This window comes from Dromaius novaehollandiae, chromosome 4 (genome assembly GCF_036370855.1).
Source record: "Dromaius novaehollandiae isolate bDroNov1 chromosome 4, bDroNov1.hap1, whole genome shotgun sequence".
NCBI lineage: Eukaryota > Metazoa > Chordata > Aves > Casuariiformes > Dromaiidae > Dromaius > Dromaius novaehollandiae.
The window spans coordinates 66,003,324-66,027,043 of NC_088101.1; the positions used below are offsets into that span (position 1 = coordinate 66,003,324).

The 23,720-nt window shown below is 34.6% G+C and overlaps 1 protein-coding gene across 3 annotated transcripts in view; it reads right to left on the bottom strand.

Annotated features, from left to right (window-relative positions):
- Positions 1 to 23,720, bottom strand: part of PCDH7 (protocadherin 7) — a 285,045-nt gene that overhangs the window by 129,244 nt on the left and 132,081 nt on the right. The window contains exon 2 of one of the 3 annotated variants that reach the window (XM_064511329.1): positions 20,247 to 20,439. The exons of 1 other annotated variant lie outside the window; for it this stretch is intronic. In XM_064511329.1, coding sequence (XP_064367399.1) covers positions 20,247 to 20,439 — 193 coding nt within the window. Of the gene's footprint in view, positions 1 to 20,222; positions 20,440 to 23,720 lie in introns of all 3 variants that reach the window. One more of the 3 variants, XM_026120488.2, reaches the window with a different exon arrangement.

The window sequence follows — 23,720 nt, forward strand, 5'->3', positions numbered from 1 at the left end:
TGTCTCAGAATCCCCAAAGGTCTGAGGATGGATACTGAGGAAATGAATTGCACAAACTAGTACTGAAGTCAAGGGAAAAGGCTTCAGCTAAAAGTCTTAGGCTGGCAATATTTGGATCTACTTTGTTTTGCTGCTTGTCAGTGATAATGAGCATAGCTTTTCTTTGGAGATGAGAAGGAGCCCTACTTGTCTGTAAGCAACAGCAGGGAGTATGTGAAAGGACATATATAAGGGAACAATGAAGAGGAATGCTGACTTTATGTTATATGTTTAACTTGGCTTAATCACAGTGCAGATTTTGGCTCAGCCCAACCTGTTACTGTTGGTTCTGTGGCCAGGTGAAGGCCCTAGCTGGAAAACAACACATCTCAAGTTCATTTGCCAGCAGAAGCCCACTGTGATCCTTATCTTTTAGATAAGGGTTGTGATTTCCTGAGTTAATTAGCCTGCTTAGTTCTAGTAGTATTCTAAGTTAACTCACTTGATTTTACGTATTGGTGACCAAAATCCTACGGTTTACCTAAAACCATTGGTGGAGCAAAGGAAGATCATTAACTCAAGTACATAGTAGTCTGAGCTACTAGCTGGTGATTACTATTGTCTCACAGCTCACTGAGAGCCATTTCATTGCAGGTATTGGTGGAACAGAGGACGGAGGAGATGAACTACATACAGAGCTGGGAGTGGTGTCAGCTGGGAGGAAACACTAACATTATTTCTTTCTTCACACTCTTTTTTTCTCCCACTCTGAGATCATAGTCTGCTGCTTAATAAGAATAAAAGAGGATGTGTAGCTGTCTCTGGTATTAGCTGAAAGGAAAGCCTGCCTGGCCTTCTTCCAGTTCCTTTCCTGGGCAACAACAGCTGATAGTACCCTACGCATGTATGATGCCTCGCAAGGACAGGGATCAGGGGAAATATCCATGGTCAGGTTCTAGGGAAGATTTGTCTGTGTGAAGTTGTAACTACATTGTTCTTTACCATAAATTACTATAACTATTATACTTAACTATTCCAATGATTCTCCATATGTATATATGTGTATATATATATGTACACACAAACACACACATATTTGCACATATGTTCCATGTAGACTTGCCTGTGCTATGAACAATTGGCTAAGAGAAGACTTCGTGTAGAAGTCTTCACCTGCAATGATCTGAACCATTTGCAAAGTCTGGATTTTAATATTAGCTGAGGCTGAAAGCTTTGTTTGGATCACTTATTACAGATATAGGAAAGGAAGAGGATTAGCTTAGAGATCACATACTTAGGCTGGATGAAGATTTGCACAGCTAAACATTTTGTATCTAGAATTTGTACCTGGATTATCTTGCAGCCCTGAGATGGAAAGAAGTAAACACTTTAGAATAAAAAGGAATGAACAGGCCACACAATCCCTTTCTGTCTTCCACCCCATATTTCTGTCGATCTCAGGATAGAGGGGGAGAAATTAGCTTTCCTTTTAGGGTAGTGGTTTTAAGTTGGAGCTAAATCAGTTTATTATAGGAAGTATATGACGAAGTTGTCTGTGAGCGAATGAGATTGTTGAGTGGGAGGCCCCTTCGAATCCTTACATTGTCTATTCATTTAGGAAAAAGTAAATCTCAGTTAAAGATAAATATTCATTCCTTTAAAATGATTCTATTTAAAGCTTTTTTTTAAAATTTCCTTCAGTAGAGCTATGCAGTAGGAAAGGAATGATTTCTATACTCTTTAAGAATATTTTTATTCCAAAATAATTTGACCTGCGGATTATATTGAGAATAAAAACTAGCCATGTTGGAGTACAGGTTCATTGTTTGATTTTAAATTTAGAAAAATCTGAGCTTTAAAAATATCTTCTGAACTGGATACCCTTAGCAAATATGACTGGAAAACACATTTGTAAAAAAAATCATAGGAAAATAATTTAGAAAGTAATCTGTTGTTCTTTCCTCTTTTTCCCTACACGCAACATTCCATTTTGCTACCTAAAAAGAAAGGCCTCTTGAAATTAAAAATAGACATTAAATTATTAAACAAAAAGCTTTAAAGATACACTGAAACATTTTATTTTACAGTAGACAATAAAAAATTGAAGTAAATTTATGTAGGTGATAAACTGTATATTATTTGGATAAGTAGCCCAAAATTAAACAGTAACAAATGGGCCTATATGGTTCCAGTGCCAGATCTAAGTAACACGCACCTATGTTGTGTCTGCACGCTGGTATGCATGCAGTGCTGTAGGGATTCAGCAAAGCAGAGTAAAGAATCAAGTGATCTACTAGATCTTATGCGTAATCATACTCTTTCATGGTAGATTTGGTTTGGATAGTTACAAAAAGAGCTATTATCCTTACATTATTCGTTACTCTGAAGTTCTTATTTTCCAATGTTTTAAACGAATTAGAAAACAAGAAACCTAGGAATTACTTTTTACATGTGTCTCATTTTGATATTAGTAGTTTACACAGTATTTTACTATAACCCAGAAAATCACCATGCAGTGATATAAATATTTCTCCTGCAGCGTGTCCTGCTGCTTTATTTTTGTACCCCTGCCAGGCTAATAAGCTACCTGATATATTATCATCATGAGGTGATAGCAACACTCACAAGAGATGCAAGCATTTTGCCATTTATTATACTTCAAGTCAAATAATTACCATTAGCACAATCAACTATTGACTACAAAACCTTTATAGAACAAGGGTAAAAAATCCCAAAGGATTTCAAATACTACACTTTTACCAACTGTAACTACAGATATGGTTTTCCACGGTAAGAAAGATATGTTATAAATTGATTGGATTCTCCCTCATTTTCCTCACATAATATTAAAATAAGGAAAAACAAATACTTAAAAAGCAATTATAAAATGTAAATTTAAATACAAAAATTGTGTGGTTTGTCAACAGAAACCATTTAGTAGTGTAACTGAATGAAAAAGAGGAAAATAGAAAGAGTGGAAAAGACTTATGACCTTGCAGTACACATACCCAATTAAGTTAAAATTATAAAGAAATATGCTGTAGGATGTTACTGTCTGCAATATGAAGGAGGAATATTCTGTTCCATATACAAAATTCACTTCTGGAGAAACATGATTCTTAAATCAGATCTGACTGAAACAAAATTTCTCTAATTTTTCTAGGAAAACATCCAACCTTTTATTAATTTTGACCAAACCTTAGAATACTTATGCTTCCTCAGAATGCAGATTTCTTGCAAGGAAAGTCTTTCCTCCCTCCCCCTTTTTTTAACCGCCTTTACAGAAGGATTAAGAATTGGGCTATGACCAGAATAAAATACTAGTTTGAGTATAGAAAAATCTTATAAGCCAGTATTTCAAAGAAAAAGTGGATGTAGAAGACATCGTCTCTGCAAAAACAGTCCTAATTCTTTCACTAGGACTGTGGTCCTAGAAACACCTCCATAAATAACTAAATAATAAATAACTAAGTAATAGTGGGAACATTTGTGGTAAAGATGCACTAGGAAGGTAAGCATGTATGCTCTTCTAGAATCAGATCCTTATCTACTATTTGGGGAAAATAGAAAATATTCTAATTCAACAGAATAGAAAGAATAGAAAAACACTGCAGAACATACCTAACTTTTTGTAAAAGTATGCATGTGCTGGGAAACATTAAAAGTGATTTTCTTTAAAAATTTGCATAATGAAGCAATTAATGCTCTTTTTTTTTCTTTAGATTGTGATAATTTTTAGCTAGCTGAACTTAACCTTTAATTGAATGTAACATGTAAATAATTTAAAATGCTAGATTTATTACACTTTAAAATGGAGAAAAAATGTTAAGTATAATCTTAGTATGAATATAAAATGCCCTTTTCATTCTCTTCAGCTAAAGAATCTCATTTATTAAAATTAATGCCAGAAAGTTACTTTTGTTGAAGTCATTTTCACATTAGTGATTATACTGTTGTCATATAATTATCTGCCGCAGGTTTCTTTATTTCTTATGACAATTATAAAAATTAAAAAGCTGCAGCTATCTTGGATAATATGTTTCTGAAATGTTTGCAGAAGACATAGGATTTTAAACTTATTAAAAATCAAACAGAAACATAAATCCGCTTTCCAGAAGCACTAAGAGGCACAATTTTTGTGGCATTGCTCCTTCCTTTGAACTCCAAAAATATCAGACGCTAGACTGCCACTTTTCTCAGAAAGCTGCAAAAAATATTTCTAATATACCTACAAGGATGATTTAACATTGTCTTAATTATAGTATTAGCTATTTCTTCACGCGTAAAAAAGGGTAGTTATTCCTTAAGCTACAAAAACATTCAATAAAATGACCTGCATTATAGAGGTGCAATAGTATTCCTATATTTTACATAAAAACTATTTTCTAAATACCTAAAATACATTTATCCGAATTTTCCTGAAAATTACTGTGTTCCATGAAAGTCTAGGGTTAAACTTAAGAAAGGGAAGGAACGTGCCTGGCAGCAGAGCTGCTGGAGTATTCTGTGAGTAGTGGAAGCTTTGTAAACTTTGTCGTTGTTCACAGATGATACGTATATTTGTTAACAATAAAGAACCTCTAAGGGTAAAAAACAGCTAGGCCTAAAAAGGGTCAGAGAGGCTCCACTGGAATCAGACATTGATACTTCCCTTCTAAAATCAAAAGGACAAGCATGTAGAGTTTAACTTATTAAATATACATCACTCATCCCTGATGGAAAATTTAGGAAAATAAATATATTGAGCCATACCTGGCCACTACAGCTGCACTGAGTTTTCCTCAATCTTCTTTTTAGCTTGGTGCCAATAGCCTGCTTCTAAAGCACAGAAAATACAGCTATTCTTTGCATAGGGAGAATAGCCACGGTAAAGGTTGAGATTAATCAAACTAAAAGTTGGAATTAACATACCTGAAAGCTGCAGTTATCTATCTGCAGCTCTCCATTTGAGAATCTTACTGATCTTTATAAAGAATATATATAAGAAATGGATTTTGCATCCATTTCATAATTAAAATTTTTGGTCATTGTCCCACACTGGCTGGGGCAGAGCTGGAAACCGGACCCAGATCTATTCCCATTCATGCTGTGGGAAGTCTGAAGTTGGGCTCAAACATGGAAGCAGCAGATTTCATGCTGACACAGCATGATGCAACCGCATCCTCTGCAAAGATTAATATTTGGCTATCTGCATTGCTGATTAATCACTGATTAATGGTTTGCTTACCATTTTAATTAAAGAATCATTTTATTCTGTACCTGTAATTAATTTTCCAACTTGTTTTTTGTAAAAAGCTATTTTTCAAAGAAAAGCCTTAAAAGTATTTCTGTTTTCTTTCTTTCATTTCACTAAAGAAAGAATCTCTGCAAAACAGCTCTACTACGCTGATAAAAAAGTAGTTACCTCCTCTTGACTAAGTAGTAACTATAAAGAGTTCAAAGAATGTCCAAGTTCAGATCTCAGAGACTAGAAAATACATTACAATTTTCATATAATCCTTACCTGCCAGAAAGCTGAACAAAAATGAAATAAATGGTAACACTCAGTTCTTTCCTTAAAAAAATAATAAGTATAACTTAATATTTGTCTTTTTTTTTCAGGTTTGTATCCCAGTGATCATCAGTTTAAAAAGCATAGGCAATATTTAGCCATATTTTCCATGATCTAATGCACTACAACTCTCACTGAGGTCAGCAGCATTTTATGCAATGCTGAGGGAGAAAGAGCCATGCTATTTCAGAACTCGTTGCATATATAGCTAAGACAATGATCACTGATGAAATAAAAATGGTATGAGAGTGTAGGTGGTCTTTTGCAATAGACATGACATTTTATATAATGAAAATCTCTAAGAATAATTTCTAAATTTATAATTAATAAATAATAATATAATTTCTAAATATAAGTATCCTTACTAATCATCTCAAGGAACTTTAGATTTTTCTTCCACAATTCCTATATGACTGTCTTGTGGCACATACAGATTGCCAGCCCTCAGAATTTTTTTATTTTTATGAAAGCCACAGCTCCAGGAGTCACCAGTAAGACAAAAAGAATATCTAACTTTCAGGTGTTAGGAATGAAACATGGAAAATACAGATGAAAAAAATGAAGTTAAATAAAAACTATCACATTTTTATATGACTACTGCTTTGAAGTCAATCTTTCATCTGTTTTTTGCATGGGAGCTTTCCATCGCTTTTGACATGAAGATTCAATTATATATCAGCAGTTTGAGACTTGCAGGATTTAGACAGTTGAGTGTGCTTCAGCATAGAGTTAGTACTTGGCCAAAAGTGTCTATAATCAAATAAGCATAAAATATAACAGCTTTAGACATTACCTAAAACTCTTTACAGTGGTACCGACAGCATTTGTTAAAACACAGTTGTCTGAGACCCATAAAGAATGGCTTCCCTGGGTGAACAGATTCTACATCCAGTGTTTTCACTGTATCTCAGTATCAGGTGTTAGTAAGAGAAGAGCTGTTGCAAAATATAGGGCCTATCTACCTTCAAACATGGAACTGTATTTATCTATTTCTAATGGTTATAATCTGATTCTTTACACAGTTGTTACAGCAGCGTAGATCAAATTCTATCCTAGCTCTTGACAGCTGGATCTCGGAAATGCTGTATGCTTAAATACTATCTCATTTATATTTCGTGTAGACTACAGTTCCCATGAAAAGAAAGTGACTACTATAGTTTTGTGCTAGAGAATTTCAGTGCTTTGTGAGATGTGGAAAGGTAAGAATAACTCAGATATAGACTGTGTCTAAACCAGTCTATGGCTTAATATTTGTAAATGGTTATGATGCAGGCTAATCCCTTTGTGATTTGCAGCAGAAAAGGCGATACAGACAAGCCACTGCAAGCCCTCTTGCCCAAGACATTGGAGACTTTGAGACCAGACTTACGAGGCATAACACAAGGATTTTCTGCTCTCCAAGAGAATAGAAAAGTCAGTGAACACAGCAGAAACATTTAAAAAAACATGTTTAATGTAAAACTTAATGAGTTGTAGGAGTATCTTCGTATTTGAAAGGTCTCTCAAGACTTAGGTACTACTACACGGTATATAGTACATATATACATATATACACCATATACACAGTGTGTATATATATACTATATACACATGTATATATGTATGTACACTGCATATACATTGTATATACATATATACATACATATATGTGTGTGTGTATATATCTATAGATATACTTGGAAAATTTGGGTTCATTTACCAAAGAAGTAGACAAGTTATTTGGAAGATCACAGCACAAGAAGGTTTCAAAGGAGATAGTTGTGAGAGAAAATACTGAAGCAATATGGGAAAATTTAGAAAAATGTTCCTTTCTGTAGAAGAGCAGAATTGGCTGAAAGTCTTGAGACAGCAAAATAAGTCTTATTTGTTTATTCCATTCTGTTTGTTCCATACTTTCTTAGAAGAGAACAATTAGATTTATTTTCAGTGAATAGAATGCAAGCACTCCTGATCTCCATTACCATAAAGTGCCATTTTTTTCCAGGAGGCAGCACTTAGCATTTCTTACTTGTAGAAAACATTACGAAAATCTCTTAAGATTCAGGTGATCTGAACTTGATGGAGTTCCTTCGCTTAAGAACATTTAAAATTAAGTTTAAAAAAGTGTCAGGAAATATATGAACCAATTCTACTCTGAAGTTTATGCTCTGACAAGTCTTCCCCACTAAATACTACTATTCTATTTAGTAAAACTTTTAAAATATATTGTTGATATTCAGCTCTAGGTGGATTTGATATTTCTGTATAAACCTAATGTTGACGGGAAGTGCCAGGTTGTGAGTAGACCGAACACTTTGCGCACGATATAAACCAGCAGCGGCAGCAGCATTTGGCAGCCATTGCCATTCAGAGACTAATGGACTTTGTATCAGACCTTTTCTCCTTAGTATTTCCGTTGACTGTCTCAACCACGATGCTAGCTAATGCTTTTGGGGACATAAGCACCTGTTCAGTAGGTAATGTTCTCCAAGTGCTAACTCATTTTACACAGGCCACTTAACTTCCAGCTTATAGTAATGACTTTCTGTCACTACTGATCTGGACTAGATTCAATTCTCTCACTGTTTATCTTCACTGTAATAAACAAATAAGCCTTGCCAGTACAGTTTACTTACCTAGACCCTTCTAAAAACCACCTCCTAAAAATCTTGTCGCAAAGCAGCAGGAAAAACAGTAGTACCAGAGGGAGAAACACTGTGTTAGAGACAATATTTTAGCGTTACAACGTTTTAAAGTTCCTCAGATAACATAACTTTTCTGAAGAAACTTCAGGATAAGGTCTTTATATTTTGGAAAGGTTTTTTCACTTAAAATTCATAGCATGAGGAATAGCATGTGGGACTTTACCTGGTAAAGCTAAAGGCAATTGTATCCTTTTGAAGAGAAAAGCAAGAGAAAAATATTCACTTATCTGAACCTTTGGGGGCATCTTGAGTTTTTTTGTATTCTCCCACTACTATTTGTGTGATTAGATCTGACTGTGTCTGAAGTTTCTATATCTATGCTCCTAGCAAGTGCGCTATGCCTCTGAGGAACACCCTTTTTTAGGAGTGGTGCAGGGGCAGGATAGAGCCTGTCCTCCGTATTGCCCTGTATAAAATCTAGCATGTGTTCCCCTTTGACTCTCAGCCTACTTTTCTTCATCATGGCCTGTCCGTGAGCCAGCTTCTTATGCCATTGTTAGTTCCTGAGTTTAATTCTGCAATTGTGGCCATTTCCAGTACAGGTGGAAACGAAGGCTAGGAAAAAAATCACTTCTACTCATGCCCTTTGCACACTCTTGTTGAGTCCCTCAGATCCCACATTTCAAAACAGACACAGAAGATATTTTGGTACACATTAGAATTTGGATTTTTTTCCTCTTACCCTTTCCCCTGCACCTTTGGTGTCATCTAGGTAGAAAGCTACAGGCAGAATAGATTATTTTATGCTCTATCCTGAAAAAAAAGGATAGCATGTAGTGCCAGAAGTGTTAAATTCTGTTTTTTCCTTCAGGTTTCTTGAGGCCTGTACTAATAATATCCTCTTTTGCTAAAATCTGAGCACTGTCCAGAGCCTTCTAAGAGCAGAAGCAAAGCCCACACTGCTGCTTTTCTCTGCCAGTTCACTGTACTTCTATACACCGAGGTGCTGGAAACAGGATCCCAGCAAGGCTGATAAGGTAACACTTGTGAGTCATATGCAGCTTCCTTGCGTATTGGCAAATGGATCAGTCACTGTTTTTCCAGCAGTCCAGGACAGCTTAAATATTTTCTCACATGCTTTACAAGTCATTATGAATTTCTACTATCATATTACAAATTTTCAGTGAGCATAAGGACTTTTGGTACCTCTTTTTTAACCAGAAAATTTTACCTTAACCATCTTTGCGCACTCTTTTTTTCAAACGTTTTAATTCAGTAATGAAACTGCATTAAATACAGTAGTTAATCATGCAGTGGAACACTGAATCAGACATCCTGAAACATGATATTTAACTTTGATATTTAAATTTTTTGCATTTTGAAAATCAGCATGATCACTCGTCTCTCTCATCCTTTCCCCCTCTCCTAGAAAACCTCCAACGACTCATGCAGGTTTACCATTTTATTATTCCCTCATGTCCTTGAGCTGTGGTGTATATCAGATGTATAAAGAAACACATTTCCAGAGCTATCAAATGTACTAGCATATCGCAATAATCCTTGTACGGCTATTGCGATAGATGGAAGAATGTGAGAAGAGTACTAGCACAAATTATGCAATTCAGTAGCAGGGGAGGATGGTCATCAGCAAAGAGATTAAGCACTGAAAGATATTAATACAATCACATATGATAGATGCTCTGGTTTATTTTTTAAATATTCTATTAAAGAAAACAAAAGGTTTTATATTCTCCGGTTAGAGAATAGAAGATTATTTTATTAGGTAACAGCAGTGGAAGTCAAAATTACATCAGATCCCCTTGCCTTCTCTTCATAATAAAAGCTCTCAATATCAAATGTCACTGACAAACATTAGATTAACATCTTATGATAATACAAATGCCATTTCACTGCCACAAAAGGGGACACAGATTCTGCTCTTCAAAAGCAATATGCATTAATTGTGAGCAAGATACCCCTACACAAGAAAACAATTAATCTGCACTGCAGCTGAAACAATTTAAAGATAAGTATGACAGCAAGACACAAGTACCATGCACTTTTGGTTTCCTGAGATTCAGTTTAAAAGCATCTTTGTAAGATTTCCTCTGTGGACACTACTGGTCTTTATAGCACTGTTACAAACCTCAAAAAAAGAAAGAAGAATCCTTTGATCAGGAAAACAAATCTGCCATAAACCCACAGGTAAAAAAAATGCTTCAGTGCAAGCTTGTCCTATGGCTTGTTCACATGCAGTTTTAGATATGATAGGCTTTGATTTTACTTCCCTTGTTGATGAAATAATACAGATTGCTTAGTAAAAGAACAAGTGTCCCTGCAGGGCTCTTTAGGGTTGATTTGTTCCTTAGATATAGCAAAAAACAGGTTAAGACACGCACGTTGGGAAAGCCAGTATGGGCACGTTTGGTTGTAAGGGAGCACGCACCTGACAAAATAAATTAACTCCATAAACACTGTTCTTCCCTCCCTGTCTTTACATTTTGTCTCTTTCTTCTATCAAAGGAATGAAAATCTCATGCCTTAATTTTAATTATTTTACATGGTAGAAAGAAACACAGATTTGAATCATATACCTAAAAATACCTTATTAGTAGTAGTAATAATAATTATTATTATTTCCTGAGAGATGTAATTCCCCTTTCCATGATTCTTGAAAGCAGAATGATTTTTCTGTTCTTTGCCAAAACAAATCAACCTTGTTTGAAATTTTATTTTCAATTACTGTACTAGTAAATTAGTATATTTTCTCAAAATTTCTAATATTGGTCTTGTTCAAGCATGTGCTAGGATTATTTTTCTAGCTATTCAACCATTTGCTGTTCATATTAAATGCTATGTTGCTGAGGCAAAAAAACGCATATAGATGATACTATAGCAATTTTCAGCAGTATTGGTATATCTGAATTTATATTATGCAGGCTTTTAAATTCTCTGGTCTTTAAAAAAAAAGTTACTTTTCTCTGAAAAGCAATCACTTCCTATAAAACAGAACTTTCAGAACTTCAGATGTCATATATCATACTGGGGCTTTATTTTCCTTTAAATACCAGTCTATAGCTTTTGGTTTACCAACCTAACAGTAGTATTTACTAAAATACATACAAAATACACACAGTTCTTTTCAATCTTAGTTTTTCAGACCTTATTTCTTCCTGTTTTCCTATATAAATTACTTGCTTCTGGAGACAACTGTGAAGATCATTAAGGGTACAAAGTAAAGCATTCTTATTAGAAAAGTCATATCTAGTGGTCTTTACCAGGATAGAAAGTTAATATTTCCTTTGTCCAATCCAAGACTAATGGGACACAAGTGATATTAATAGTTGCATCCATCCAAAGGGAAACTGGACAAATTTGTGTAGATAAATCTACCAAGGTTACTAAATCCACTATAGGTGGCTTAAGTTATCTGAGTCACAAATTGTTGATATATAGGAGAATACCTAAAGGAAGAATCAGTTTATTTGCCCTGTTCTTATATTCTTCGCTGAGCATCCTATTTTGGCCACTGGACAAGATGATACTGGGTAAGACAATCTTTGGTCTAACCCTGTATATTGGTTCTCATGTTCTTAATTCTCATATATGGCATTCAGTAGTGGTTTTATGTCAGGCTGCCACGCATAAATACTACCAGGGCTAGGGATCTTTCTAAACTGTGGTAAGACTTGAAGAATTAAGTCAAACAACAACTAGGTAAGTAGATTTGTTCTAACTCTGAATTCACACATCAACAGGTAAAAAATACTGCTTTCCAGAAACTTTTGTGAGCCATCTAGATTGGCTATACGCTGAAGAAAAACTAAAACTGGAGTTCTGGATGCAAAATAATGCATAGATCAAGCCTTTTTATCTTTTCTCATATGCTCTTGTATGTTTTGTCACAGTGGTCTTTATATTTTACAAACAATTAATACAAATTACATTATTTAAAAACATCCGAAGAAAGAAAAGAGAAAATGGTGAGATGTGAATTTACTTAGATGTGAAAATGCAGCAGCCTATGAAACTGGTGTATATATCAATAATTCAGGGTAATACCTGTTTGGTCAGCGTATGTGCACTCTACTTTTACCCAAAGTGAAGTATCTAGTGAAGGATAGTTAAAATATTAAACTTTATGATTATTTCATAGATGGTCATGTGCCAGTTGAGTACATTTAGAATGAATCTCTGTGCATATTTTCAACCATAAATCTTTGGGAAAGTTATGGTTCATGTAGATTCAACTCTGTGGCCAATTAGACACCTTCAGTACAAGCACACCATTTTGAAAGTAAAATCAGATTTTTTGTCTGGATAGCAATACGATATTTCATACTTGATAGTTTTAAAAAATGGCTCAAGAAAAAGACATAGCTTCTTCTCTTGATTCTGCCAATCTTTTTCTCATATAAGAAAAATGACATCAGATTTAAAAACATCAGACCCAAAACATCAAACTTGTATGAGAAAGACAAAACTAATGAGATGATTTTATTTTATATAGGTAGTATATAATAAAATATTGACATTTGTCGCAATGAAAAATAAATAAATAAATAAATAGAATGGTAATTGGTAATCAGCGGTAGAGAACAAAATGTATTTCCCACTGAAATGGAGAAAAATGCCCAATCTAAAGGATTTCTTTAGGATCTTCATCATACTTGAAGATTAAAAGGCACTGAAAGAACTAATGTTGTCCATAAAACTGAAGAGACCATTATTAAATACAAATAGAGACAGTCTATTGTATCAATACAATCCTATTTTCCCAGTGAGAATACCGCATGTGGAAAAGATTCCTGTGAACTGAAGAAAAATAATTTTGCGTTGACTGTCTGCATTGGATTTTTTGCAGGAAAGAGGCTGCGGTGGATGCAAAGGTTGCTAATTATTCCACACATAACGGAGGTATCTGTAAATTTTGGACTGCGTTTTGTCCTCTGCCTGTGCTCTGAACTACGCCATTCTCAGAGAGAGTTCTGCAGTCTGCAGCAGTGGGAGGCAGCCTGAGCTGGCAGCTGGCACGGGGGACTTGGATAAAAGCCTAACTCCACTAAGTCAACACCAAAACTCTCATCAACTTCACTGAGAACTGGAAGTTGGTGTCCAAATTATTATTCTTTGAGGGGTGGGCCACTTTGGCGTTGCCTCTTGGATCAATTACCAGATCAAAGATTAATTTATAGTATGACGTCGGACATACTACTTCATGTTTTGATGATTTAGTTCTCCACTTCTCAGTTTAATATGTTCTTTCATATCCACCTCAGTGAATTGATTTGAAATTCATAGTTGAGGCAGGTTATGTAAGTGCAACTGTCTAGATCTCATGGGTATTTGCAGTAGGAACTGACTCACCAAGATGTGTACATGCGTGCACACCCACATGCACATATAAACCCTTCCCTGCTGCTTCTTCCTAACAGTCATTATAATTACAGGAATATTTCATTAAGAATGTAAGACCTTTCTCCATTTTCAACTTATTGATTAAAAACCGAGGGAATGTACCTATGGACTTCATTTTTAAAGGGAATACAAGAAAACTTAGTTTTAGTAAATGGGTAGTTCAAATTGCCTAATATCAATATACTATTTTCAGGAATGGTGAACAACTAGTGTATGTATTTTCTTTCTAAGCGTAGAGTACTGAAATTAGGACTTGGGGAAGGAATCTTGTAGTATAATATTAAAACAAATGAGCCATATGCTATACTTCATTGTGAGACACAACAGGGAACTAAGGAAAATAGAATGGGAAAGCAACAGACAAAGAACAGCAAGAGAAATAACAAAATTATTCAGAAATTTAGAAAATGCTGAACTCCTTGTTAGCTATGCTGTTGATGTAAAGGGCGGATTTCCAATGCAGAAATATGCATTTCTGCTTTGATTCTAGCAGATCCAATCATGCTCCCAGAATCCTGATTAAGCTGGAAACAATTAACAGTGATACTCAGACACTAAACAGTATCCTTCATGAATAGGAAGCATACAGAAGTTCTTGGTATTTCTCTGGATGGGCTCAGAAAATAAGGTAAGGAGAGAGGACATAAACATATACTGCTGTGGTGGCTTCAAAGGGAGTTATTTCTGCTCACAGTTGTCCTGTGTTCCCTGTGATCCCTTGCTTTGCATTTTGCATGTAAAGTACAATGTAAACATAGAAAAGTAGCTAAGATACAAATAAGAATAACCCTTAATGCAATGACATGCAATTCACAATCTAAAATAATTGTTTGTCTTTCTATAGTACCTTATTAACCTAATATAGTAAAACTGTGTAACCTAATATAGTAAAACTGTGTGTACTATCACCAGCAATCTGCAACACAATCAAAATATGCCTCCTAATTTCCATTGTAAAAATACACATATAACACTTTGAAAATACATAATAACTCTTAAAAGAACAAACACTTTATAGCTTTGAAATTAAAAGTATTGCCATGCATATGAATTAATTGGATAGGAAACTGTATAGTCTCCTGCTGAAGAAAGTCACAGACATATGGGGTGAGGTCATCCAAAGAAACATAATAAAAGATTAAAAAGGAAGAAAATTCAAAGAGGAAAGCGGCCAATGTTCTTCCCAGCTAGATTCATTGTCTTACATAAGACTGTACTAGTATAACAGGGATCCCTGCACAGTGTATCTTCTGTCTTAGCAACTGATTTTTTTTCTCTTAGAAAAGGTCTTTTTTAAAGACCTTTTTAAAGACCTTTTATAAGTTTTTTTCCCTCTTTTTACAGGTTTTATCAGAATACTCCATTCTCAGAGCAAACTGGCCCAAGCCACAATACATCACTGAATACGTATGTTCGAAAACATTACCCATATATGTTGCTAGGTTCACAGAATCCAGAGATCATTGCGTGCGTAATTACAGGTTAGGATTTGTCAGGAACAAGAATAAGAATTCTTTTTTGAGCAATATGTATATATATTATATAATAATCTGTGCAGCACTTTCGGTATTTTGGGTTCACATGTGCCTGCTAATATTTAAGAAACAGCAGATGTAGCACCATTGAAAGAAGAATGCAAAGAAAAAAAAGGAATTAGTAGCATGTAATCACTACATTTTTATAGCACCAATGTAATTTTAGAGTCTGAATTCAAGAGAACAGAACATCTGAAAACAATGGGAACTACAAATGTATAGTAAATCTAAGGACTAAGTCAATGAAGGTCTGGTTTGCAATGTTTACAACAATGTTGTCTAACTCTTCAAGAACATCAACCTGCTCTAGAATTACCCTGCATTGTTATTTGCACTATAAAAAGCTAACCAAAAAGGATGGATTTTTTTTTTCACTTTTAGTAACACTTTGGTCCAGAGAACAGACTAACACTCTACCTTATAAGTAAAAATGGGAAATTACTCTTATAAATAAAATTAATTACATCTATTAATCATCAAAATTCCTTTCACATTTTTTAAGTCTTTATCTTGCATATCATGAATCCCTTGTCTAAACTGACACCAGATCTTTGACACTTACAGACTACATCTGAAATTGTCATTGAGAACAATGTATTGTCAGACTATATGGACAGACCTAGATAATGCACCTCTCTTTCTTGCCTTTTAGTTCTTCACGTGTCAGCTGGAACGTCATTTATCTCCTGATTCCTTTCCAGAAGTCAAGTAACTGAATCACAAAAATTCAGAGCTCTTTTTCAAGCCCCTTACTTTCTATGTGACTTCAAACATGTCACTTAATCTTTCTTGGATTCCATTTCCGCCTGTAAAAACGGCAGCTGTAAACCATTCCCTTATTTTCCTTCCTTCGGAGAGAAATGGCTGCTGTTCTCCAAGCCGTACATATTTGATACTGAAATATGGGCTAGCTGTGTTGCAGACCAAGGATATGTTCATGTAGAAATGTCAGTGCTAACTTTAAAGTAGGTATCTCAGGTGTGGAAAACAGTCTAATTGTGACAGCATGGAAACAAATCTCCGAGGAAGAATATGTGAGTTGAAATCTACAGTGCTGCAGCTTCACTGCTATAAGTATTCCAGCTAAATTAAACAAAAAATCAAATTGATTAGGCCATTGCATGTATAAATAAATAGTAAATGCACAGAGATCAGAAAAAAATGGAACATAATGAAATATTTCCAAGAAGGCTGTAAAAAAGATGAAAGACTTAACAGAGCTAGGTTAATGGGCATTACTAGAAACAGAATAATGACAAGCTCTGCATAGAGACTGTACGTGTAATTAATGAGAGAGGAATTGTTATGAAGAAGATGTATTGTCTATTTTCAAGTTGTGAATATTCATCTTTAGCTATCCCTACATCAGAAGAAACAGCAGAAGTTCAAGGAAAGAAAAAATTAACAGGTACATAGATGATCGAAGACTGAAAAGCCCACGAATATACAGTGCAGAGAAAAAGATAAATGATAAGGAAATGTAATAATCCACAGTACGTAAAAGGTAAAATGGAATACTTCCATGCTCTTTATCATAATGCTAAAAATGAATAGTGACTAAAACTGAAAGGAAATGAAGCTAAAACTGTTTAAAAAGGGAGGAAAAAGTCTAAAAAGCAAATAAACAATAAAACCACCACAATTTTGATAGTTTTAAAAGGAACTCACTGTCAAAAGATATCCTTGAGGCCAGTAACTTGAACAGGGTTAATGCGTTATGATAAATTAGACTGTACCTTTTTTTTTCTCTTTTTTTAGAAAATCACAATGCTCTAGCACATGCTGATTATTAAGTGTTATCGTTAGGAGGTAAGGTAATTCTATAAGTATTTGTCATAGGGGTTTTTTACCCTCCTCTGAGATACATTAGAAAAAGTCTAAGACTAAAAGAACAGGAAACTCACCTAACATGGTAATTTCTTTACCGTTGATATACAAACAAAAATGTAATAAAAGAAGAAAAGAAAATCATTGTGCAATTTACATTAAGACAGTGTCATTCAAACACCAAATTAGAGAAGGCGGCTGCACATACGAGTAGAATTTCCTTCTAAGGAAAGCTCCAAGGGCAGGGGATAAATTAACTCAGAAGTTACTTCTGGTTCTGCATATTTTACTAATTAAAAGATCTTTGCATACTGCATTTTCACAGCCAATCTGCCAACATTTCTTTTTTTCTTCTGATTTTTTTTTCCTTCTGCATCTGACACCACGACTAATCATCAGAACAAAACTTCAGTCTACATCTGATAGTCATGTAGGCTGATCATGTATTGTGCAGCTTATTCTAACAGAACCAACCTCCTTTCCCCATTGTTTCACTCTTGCATTTTATCCTTTCTAACCTGAGAATCAACAAACAGGAAGCTGAATTTCATATTTACTTTGGCTGTGGACTCCACCTCCTTATGTTTGCCGTAACTACAAAAATGACTTGTTTTCCTTAGTCTTCTCAGCTTGTACAAAAGTCTATCAAATGTATCAGAGGGTTTTTGTTATTGTGCTGAAAATTATTGTTTCAAACTTTAAAATGAAAGTAAATCCAAAGCAACTATTTATAACTGCATTTTTTCACAGCAGCTAAAATTAAATGGCAAATATCTGAAGTAATAACAATTAAGAACTACGATAGCTTTCAAAATGCTATTTTCATGGAAAATCCGCATGAAAATCCAATACAAATACTGATTAAAACCTAACCAAGCTAAACACTGTAGATTACCTAGATTCCAATTAAATGTGACAAATGAATACTTGACAGGTTTCAATTCCAATTATATTGAAGATTACATTATCAGAATTTGCACAATACAACTGTACTTAAAATATTTAAAATACAAGTGGACTTAAAAATCAGATCACAGAAAACTCTCACTCAAATATTAGACGTTACATATATGAAGGAACAAAAGTACATTCCATCCTGTTCTGTCATTATTTATAGATTAATGTTAGCAAAAATTTCTAGAGGCAGATGACATGCCACTGTTGAAATCTTATTTTTAAAATGTGACAGCAGAATCCAAAAGTCTGTAGAGTATAATTTTCATCACAATGTCACCCACCTTTCAAAGGTCTCAGTTTCACATTTGATAAAGGAAAAGGAATTCTTCATTACTATAGGCAAGTCCTGCCACTGGATTTTTTATGATACTTTTGTTTTCATTCACTTATTCATCGAATAATACATTTTTCTAGCTCTTTGTTTCGATTTATTCTACTTATACCATTTTTTTTTGAAGGCAAATTGATCTCACCAGACATAAATGACCGTCTTTCAAAAAATCAAAGTAACATCTAAAATACATCAATATATCTATTGAATGCAATGCTACTTCTTGTATCAACTCAAAAGCTTAAACAAACTTTATTTTTGATACCTCTCAGGAACTGAATTTATACGGCTCTTCATTTCCAATTATTTCAGCAAGGGTGGTTATTTTCATTGGCTACAGAATTTATAAAAAAATATGTTCAATAGTTGCTCTCCAGTTTTTCTGAGATGGTTCATACACACTCTATATTAATGTACTTTCTGAACTTGGAAATTAATCTGTCTAGTACTCTACTACACTGCTGCATGTCTAGGGGAATGAATAAGTTGTTTAGCTTCATTTTCATTTAGCTTCATTTTCTTAACTACAAAATCTCACTACAAAGTAGATAATAAAATAATCATCCCAATTTAGGAATAATCTCCACAAATCTCCATTTTTTCTGATAACAACAATATTACTCTCTCCCCTGCTACCCACTCAGAAAAAAGAAAATATAAAAAGATATATTCATACAAACATTTGGGTATAAAATATATGCACACACTTATACACACATTTTACCTAATATATCTTAATTTTAGACGGATAATACCATTTTCTTTTTTAATCAATTCATATGCATGATTTGAAATAGTCATTTGCTTTTGGAATAGACATTATAAGCAAATGCAGATTGCTGTAGCCTTTCTTCAGTCATATATACTAGATTTGGCATTATCTTATCATGGAGAATAATATATTTTATTAGGACAACATGTCTATTTCAGGAAAGACAAAATATAAAGAACAATTATCCACTGCTGTAATCTCTGAAAAAAGCTAAACCATGTACTTAGCCAAACCAATTCATTCATTCTGTACCAGAAAATACACCACCCTTCTTACATATACCCCCCCATTCCAATTGGATTAACAAACCCATTATTTCTTTGTTTACCAAAAATTTGTACACTTTGACATACAATAGTCTATTCTATTGTTTATGGGCAAATCCAAAGACAATGAAGTCAATGCCTGACTTCATTAGACTTTAGATGAAGGCCAATAAGTGGAGGGCAGTAAGTCATTCAGGGTTCATGAAATACATTTCAAATTGAAAAGATTTTTAAATTTTCTGAATAATTTTAGATACAAAGGAAAACAAAAATTAAGATTTAAATTACCACAATTTTGTTTTGCTGAAGAATCACTCATACAATGTACAAGGATTCCATTTTCCCCTTCTGTATAAATAGACTGAATTTAAAGGAGATATTATAAAAGTATTGTGCCTAATAAAATGTGGAAAAAAAAGGAAATTAATGTTCCTCTTCTCTAAATAATGAAGTATTGAATTGACACTCAGTGTTATTTTGAAAACAGTTTGTGTAACATTTTGGGGAGAAAGGGAATTCTCTAGTGTGAGGTTTTTAAATCCTACTTTCTTTTTACTGATGCTGTACATATTACATTCTGGGAAATTTCCTAAGTAGTTCTTGAACCAAAAAAGGAAGAAAAAGAAAATGTGTGTCCATTATGGTCCTTTATCTAGAAAGAGAACTATGAAATTTAATTAAATTACCATTTTCCCAGGCCTCTACTGGATTTTTTTTTCAATGTTTTAATTGCTTCTGCAGTATACTTTTAAAATCATATAAAGAAAAGAAAGTGCTGGTTTTATTAGGAATGTTATGTTCCATTATTTTGTATATCTTCATTTTAACAAACTTTAAAATAAAATAATTACAATTTAAACTATTTAAGATATTTATTTATTTTTTGGACTGACCTTTCCAAAAGACTACTTAGTATCACTTGCTAGTGTGATTGTGTGTGTGAATGTCGTGTTTGCCCCTACCATTTTCCATATGCTCTGCCTCACCAACACTGCCATCCGGCGTAGTCCTTTCGTAGTTGTCCTCTGGGAGTGGAAGGGCACCCAGTCTTGGCCCTGATGAACTCTTACTGCTTGGTGTTTCTGACTCCTCCAGACCGCTGTCATAGCAACTCTGCAATGACCCTTGATGTGGGTCCTGAGGCTGACTCACAACAGAAAACGTCACTCTACGAAATGGCTGCAAGAGAAAAGATTCTGAATGTCACTGAGAAGTTTGCTCTTTGAACAACTGATTCTCAAAACATGACTTAAGCAAACTAATATCTTAACATTTACTGATTAAACAATTTTGTCTACATTAAAGCAAGCAATAAGTACAGTCCTTAAAAGGCTTCTGTAGGGAAAGTCTACGGATTTTTTGTGTGCAATGCAGTCCAGAACCTTCACACAGTTCTGCATAGTCTCCTTTCAAATAACTGCATTAGCTAATAAAGATTTTTTTTATGTTTATAAATTCTGTATAGTTTCTGTTTTGCTCAATAATAATAATTTGAATAGAGTTTATACCAGACTGCATAAAGGTACTTGACAATGTGTGCCTGTGTATGTTTAAGACCTTGTGGGTGGGCGTAAATGCTCACCTGTAAACTATATTGTGGCTATTAACAACATAGCAACACACCCATAAGCTTTTCTAAAAATCAGTTCCTGTGGTTTTGGAAGCTAGTTGACATGAGAAGGGAAAGGAAAAAAAAGTGTTCAGTCTCTTAGCTCCTTCGCCATAACATTCAGTGCCTGGAGATAGGGTGTGTTGCCAGCTGACAATAAAACCTTTAAAGTATTGCAAGCACAGCTGACACCACATGTTTCCACTGGGACTGTACAAACAGAGATTGTTACAGATTTATATTCATTCAAAATGACAGATATTACTGTTGCCCTAAAAGTTTACATACTGCACTCTGACATCCATGCGTACTTCTGGAAGTGGGAGAGTTCCAGGGACACTGAAGGCAGGCTAGGATTCCCAGTAGAAAACTAAGTGATTCTCCTATGATTTAAACTACACCCGAGTGAGATAATTTACTGTTAAAAATTGCCTTTTCTTTATTTGGCTCTGACCAAGCTCTGCAACACTAGAGAACCACAGAAAAGTATCTCTTGTTCTAATGAAGAACCTGCTTCTACCAGGTAGACTTGTGTGTCCAAATACATGTATACAGCTGTGTGTATATGCGTGCGTGTCTGTGTGTCTGTGTGTCTGTGTATACGTGTGTAGATTTACACATATTCTATCCAGAAAGCAGCTTCCAAAACAAACACTGATAGATCCATTTTGTAAGACACTATGCAGACTTTGCTACGTCTAAAATGTGAGGTCTGAGAGCACTGCCCACCTTCAGCTGCAGATGCATCTCCAGCCCTATGTTGGAATGCAACATAGGTATACATCACCCTCCATTGGCATCTCTGGTAACTAAAGGGTGGAACCATGTACGCAGACCAGCAGGGCGGAAACTGTCTCATATTTTAAACTACAAGCTTACACAAGTCCCAGAAAATGGAAGTCCACATTAGGCTTATGAGTAGAGGGTAGCGTTTCAGTTAGAATTAATATTTTTTAAAAATGTTTTGAAAATGTAAAATAATATTCAATGCTGATGATAAATCAGCAAGTAGGACTACATATATAACACTAGGGCTTCCTGGCCAAAGTAAATCTGAAGTTTATAAATGTGAGCCTTGCTATAAATATGAGAACACTCTAAGCTAAGTCATGGTATTCTCATGGTAAGTCTTTGACCTTTTAAGGTTAGCTTCTATTCTTTAGCTGCAAAATGCTTTTGTACCAATTTAATTTAGAGCTATTTTATACTATATCAAGTGCAAGGAGAATAGAAGAACAAAACAAAAGAATGGAGAGCACAAATAATGCCTTTCCACATTAAAAATAGTTTAGAGTTGCTGTCTTTATCACTAAAGTCTGTGGAAATAATAGAAAGCGTACAGGGGATTAGAGCTTGTATGTTAAAACCTAGATCTACAATGTACAATTTGAATAACTTTTCCCCATAGATACTCAGCAATACCATTCCCTTTCAGGGGTATTCAGAAGGAATCTGTTTGTTGAACTGCACAAGAATTCTAAAACTTTATCTATTGTTTTTAAACCATGAAAGGGTGGTAAAGTCCTTTTGCAGTAGTATCTCCTGCAAAATGTCTATGATTTGTATTTTATTTTCACATTTCAATAAAAGCTTATGTATTGTTTTATTAATAATTTACATACACACTCATCCCCTCAGAAATAACTAAGTGAATGTGAAGAAAAGGTAAAGTGCCTTAATCTAAGATTATCTATGATTTCAGAGGTGAGTAACCAGTATTCTTTTGTAAAGGTTTTTTTTTTTTTTAATTATGGAATTATCATTTCCCCTCAGTGTTTTCTTCTCACAATTGAACTTCTAAGTTTGGAAAGATCCCAAATGAAAACAGCATTTCATATCTTGTAAACAGGCTCTGTTGTTTCCTTCTATATGACTATTTACAGATCGCTTAAGAATACTTGCGAGTACAAGGTAAGGGTATGCATGTCCAATATAGTTCATTATTTTCATTATACTGATTGAACTCACAGACTGTTTCCACTGCCCTGGCATTGATGTTATATTCATTTCTTCACAGTACTACCACGTCAGGTGGCCAGCTACCACATGTGACAACATTAAAGATGAGATGTTTATACGGAAAATGCAGATGCACTATTTACTAAGTATGCCCAAGTTGCTAGCACAATCCAAATTGTACATCTATATTTAGAGAACAGCTCAAGGAACTGTCTAAAGACAGAGAAAAAGGATTTCTCTTCACCCACACTTAACTCATTTGTGCAATGCCCAGATGGCTCCAAAGATCAAGTTTTGCCTGCTATAAGTAGTGTTGTTAACAGAACTTTCTAGCATGCCTTATAGAGATACATACGAATGAAAACCTTAACATGTTTTCATGCTTTACAATTTACACCTCGCAAGTCTGGTTCTAGTGAACTATATACCTCCTATACTGAAGTTGAGCTGTTCTGTTGAAGGAAAGGCAACTTTCATTATGAGAACAATCCATTGTTTAAAATACTCCTTTTGCTTCTACTCATTCTTAGTTATCAAGTAAGACTGACATTCAAACTGAACTGGAAAATAAGGAGTAGTTGGTCACTATTTGCATATTCACTAATGATCATAGGATCAGAGGATCACAGGATAATTAAGATTGGAAGGGACCTGAGGTCTCTAGTCCAACCTCCTATGCAAAGTTTTATGGTCTGAGTAGGTTCCTCAAGGCTTGGATCCAGTCGGGTCTGGAAAACCTCCAAGGAAGGAGAATGAACAAACTTTCTGGGCAGCCTGTTCCACAACCTGACTGTCCTCATGGGAAAAGGCATCTCCTTTGGACATTTCATCGCCTCTCCTGTTTCAGCTTATGCCCCCCCCCCCCATATTCCTACTATGCACCACTGTGAAA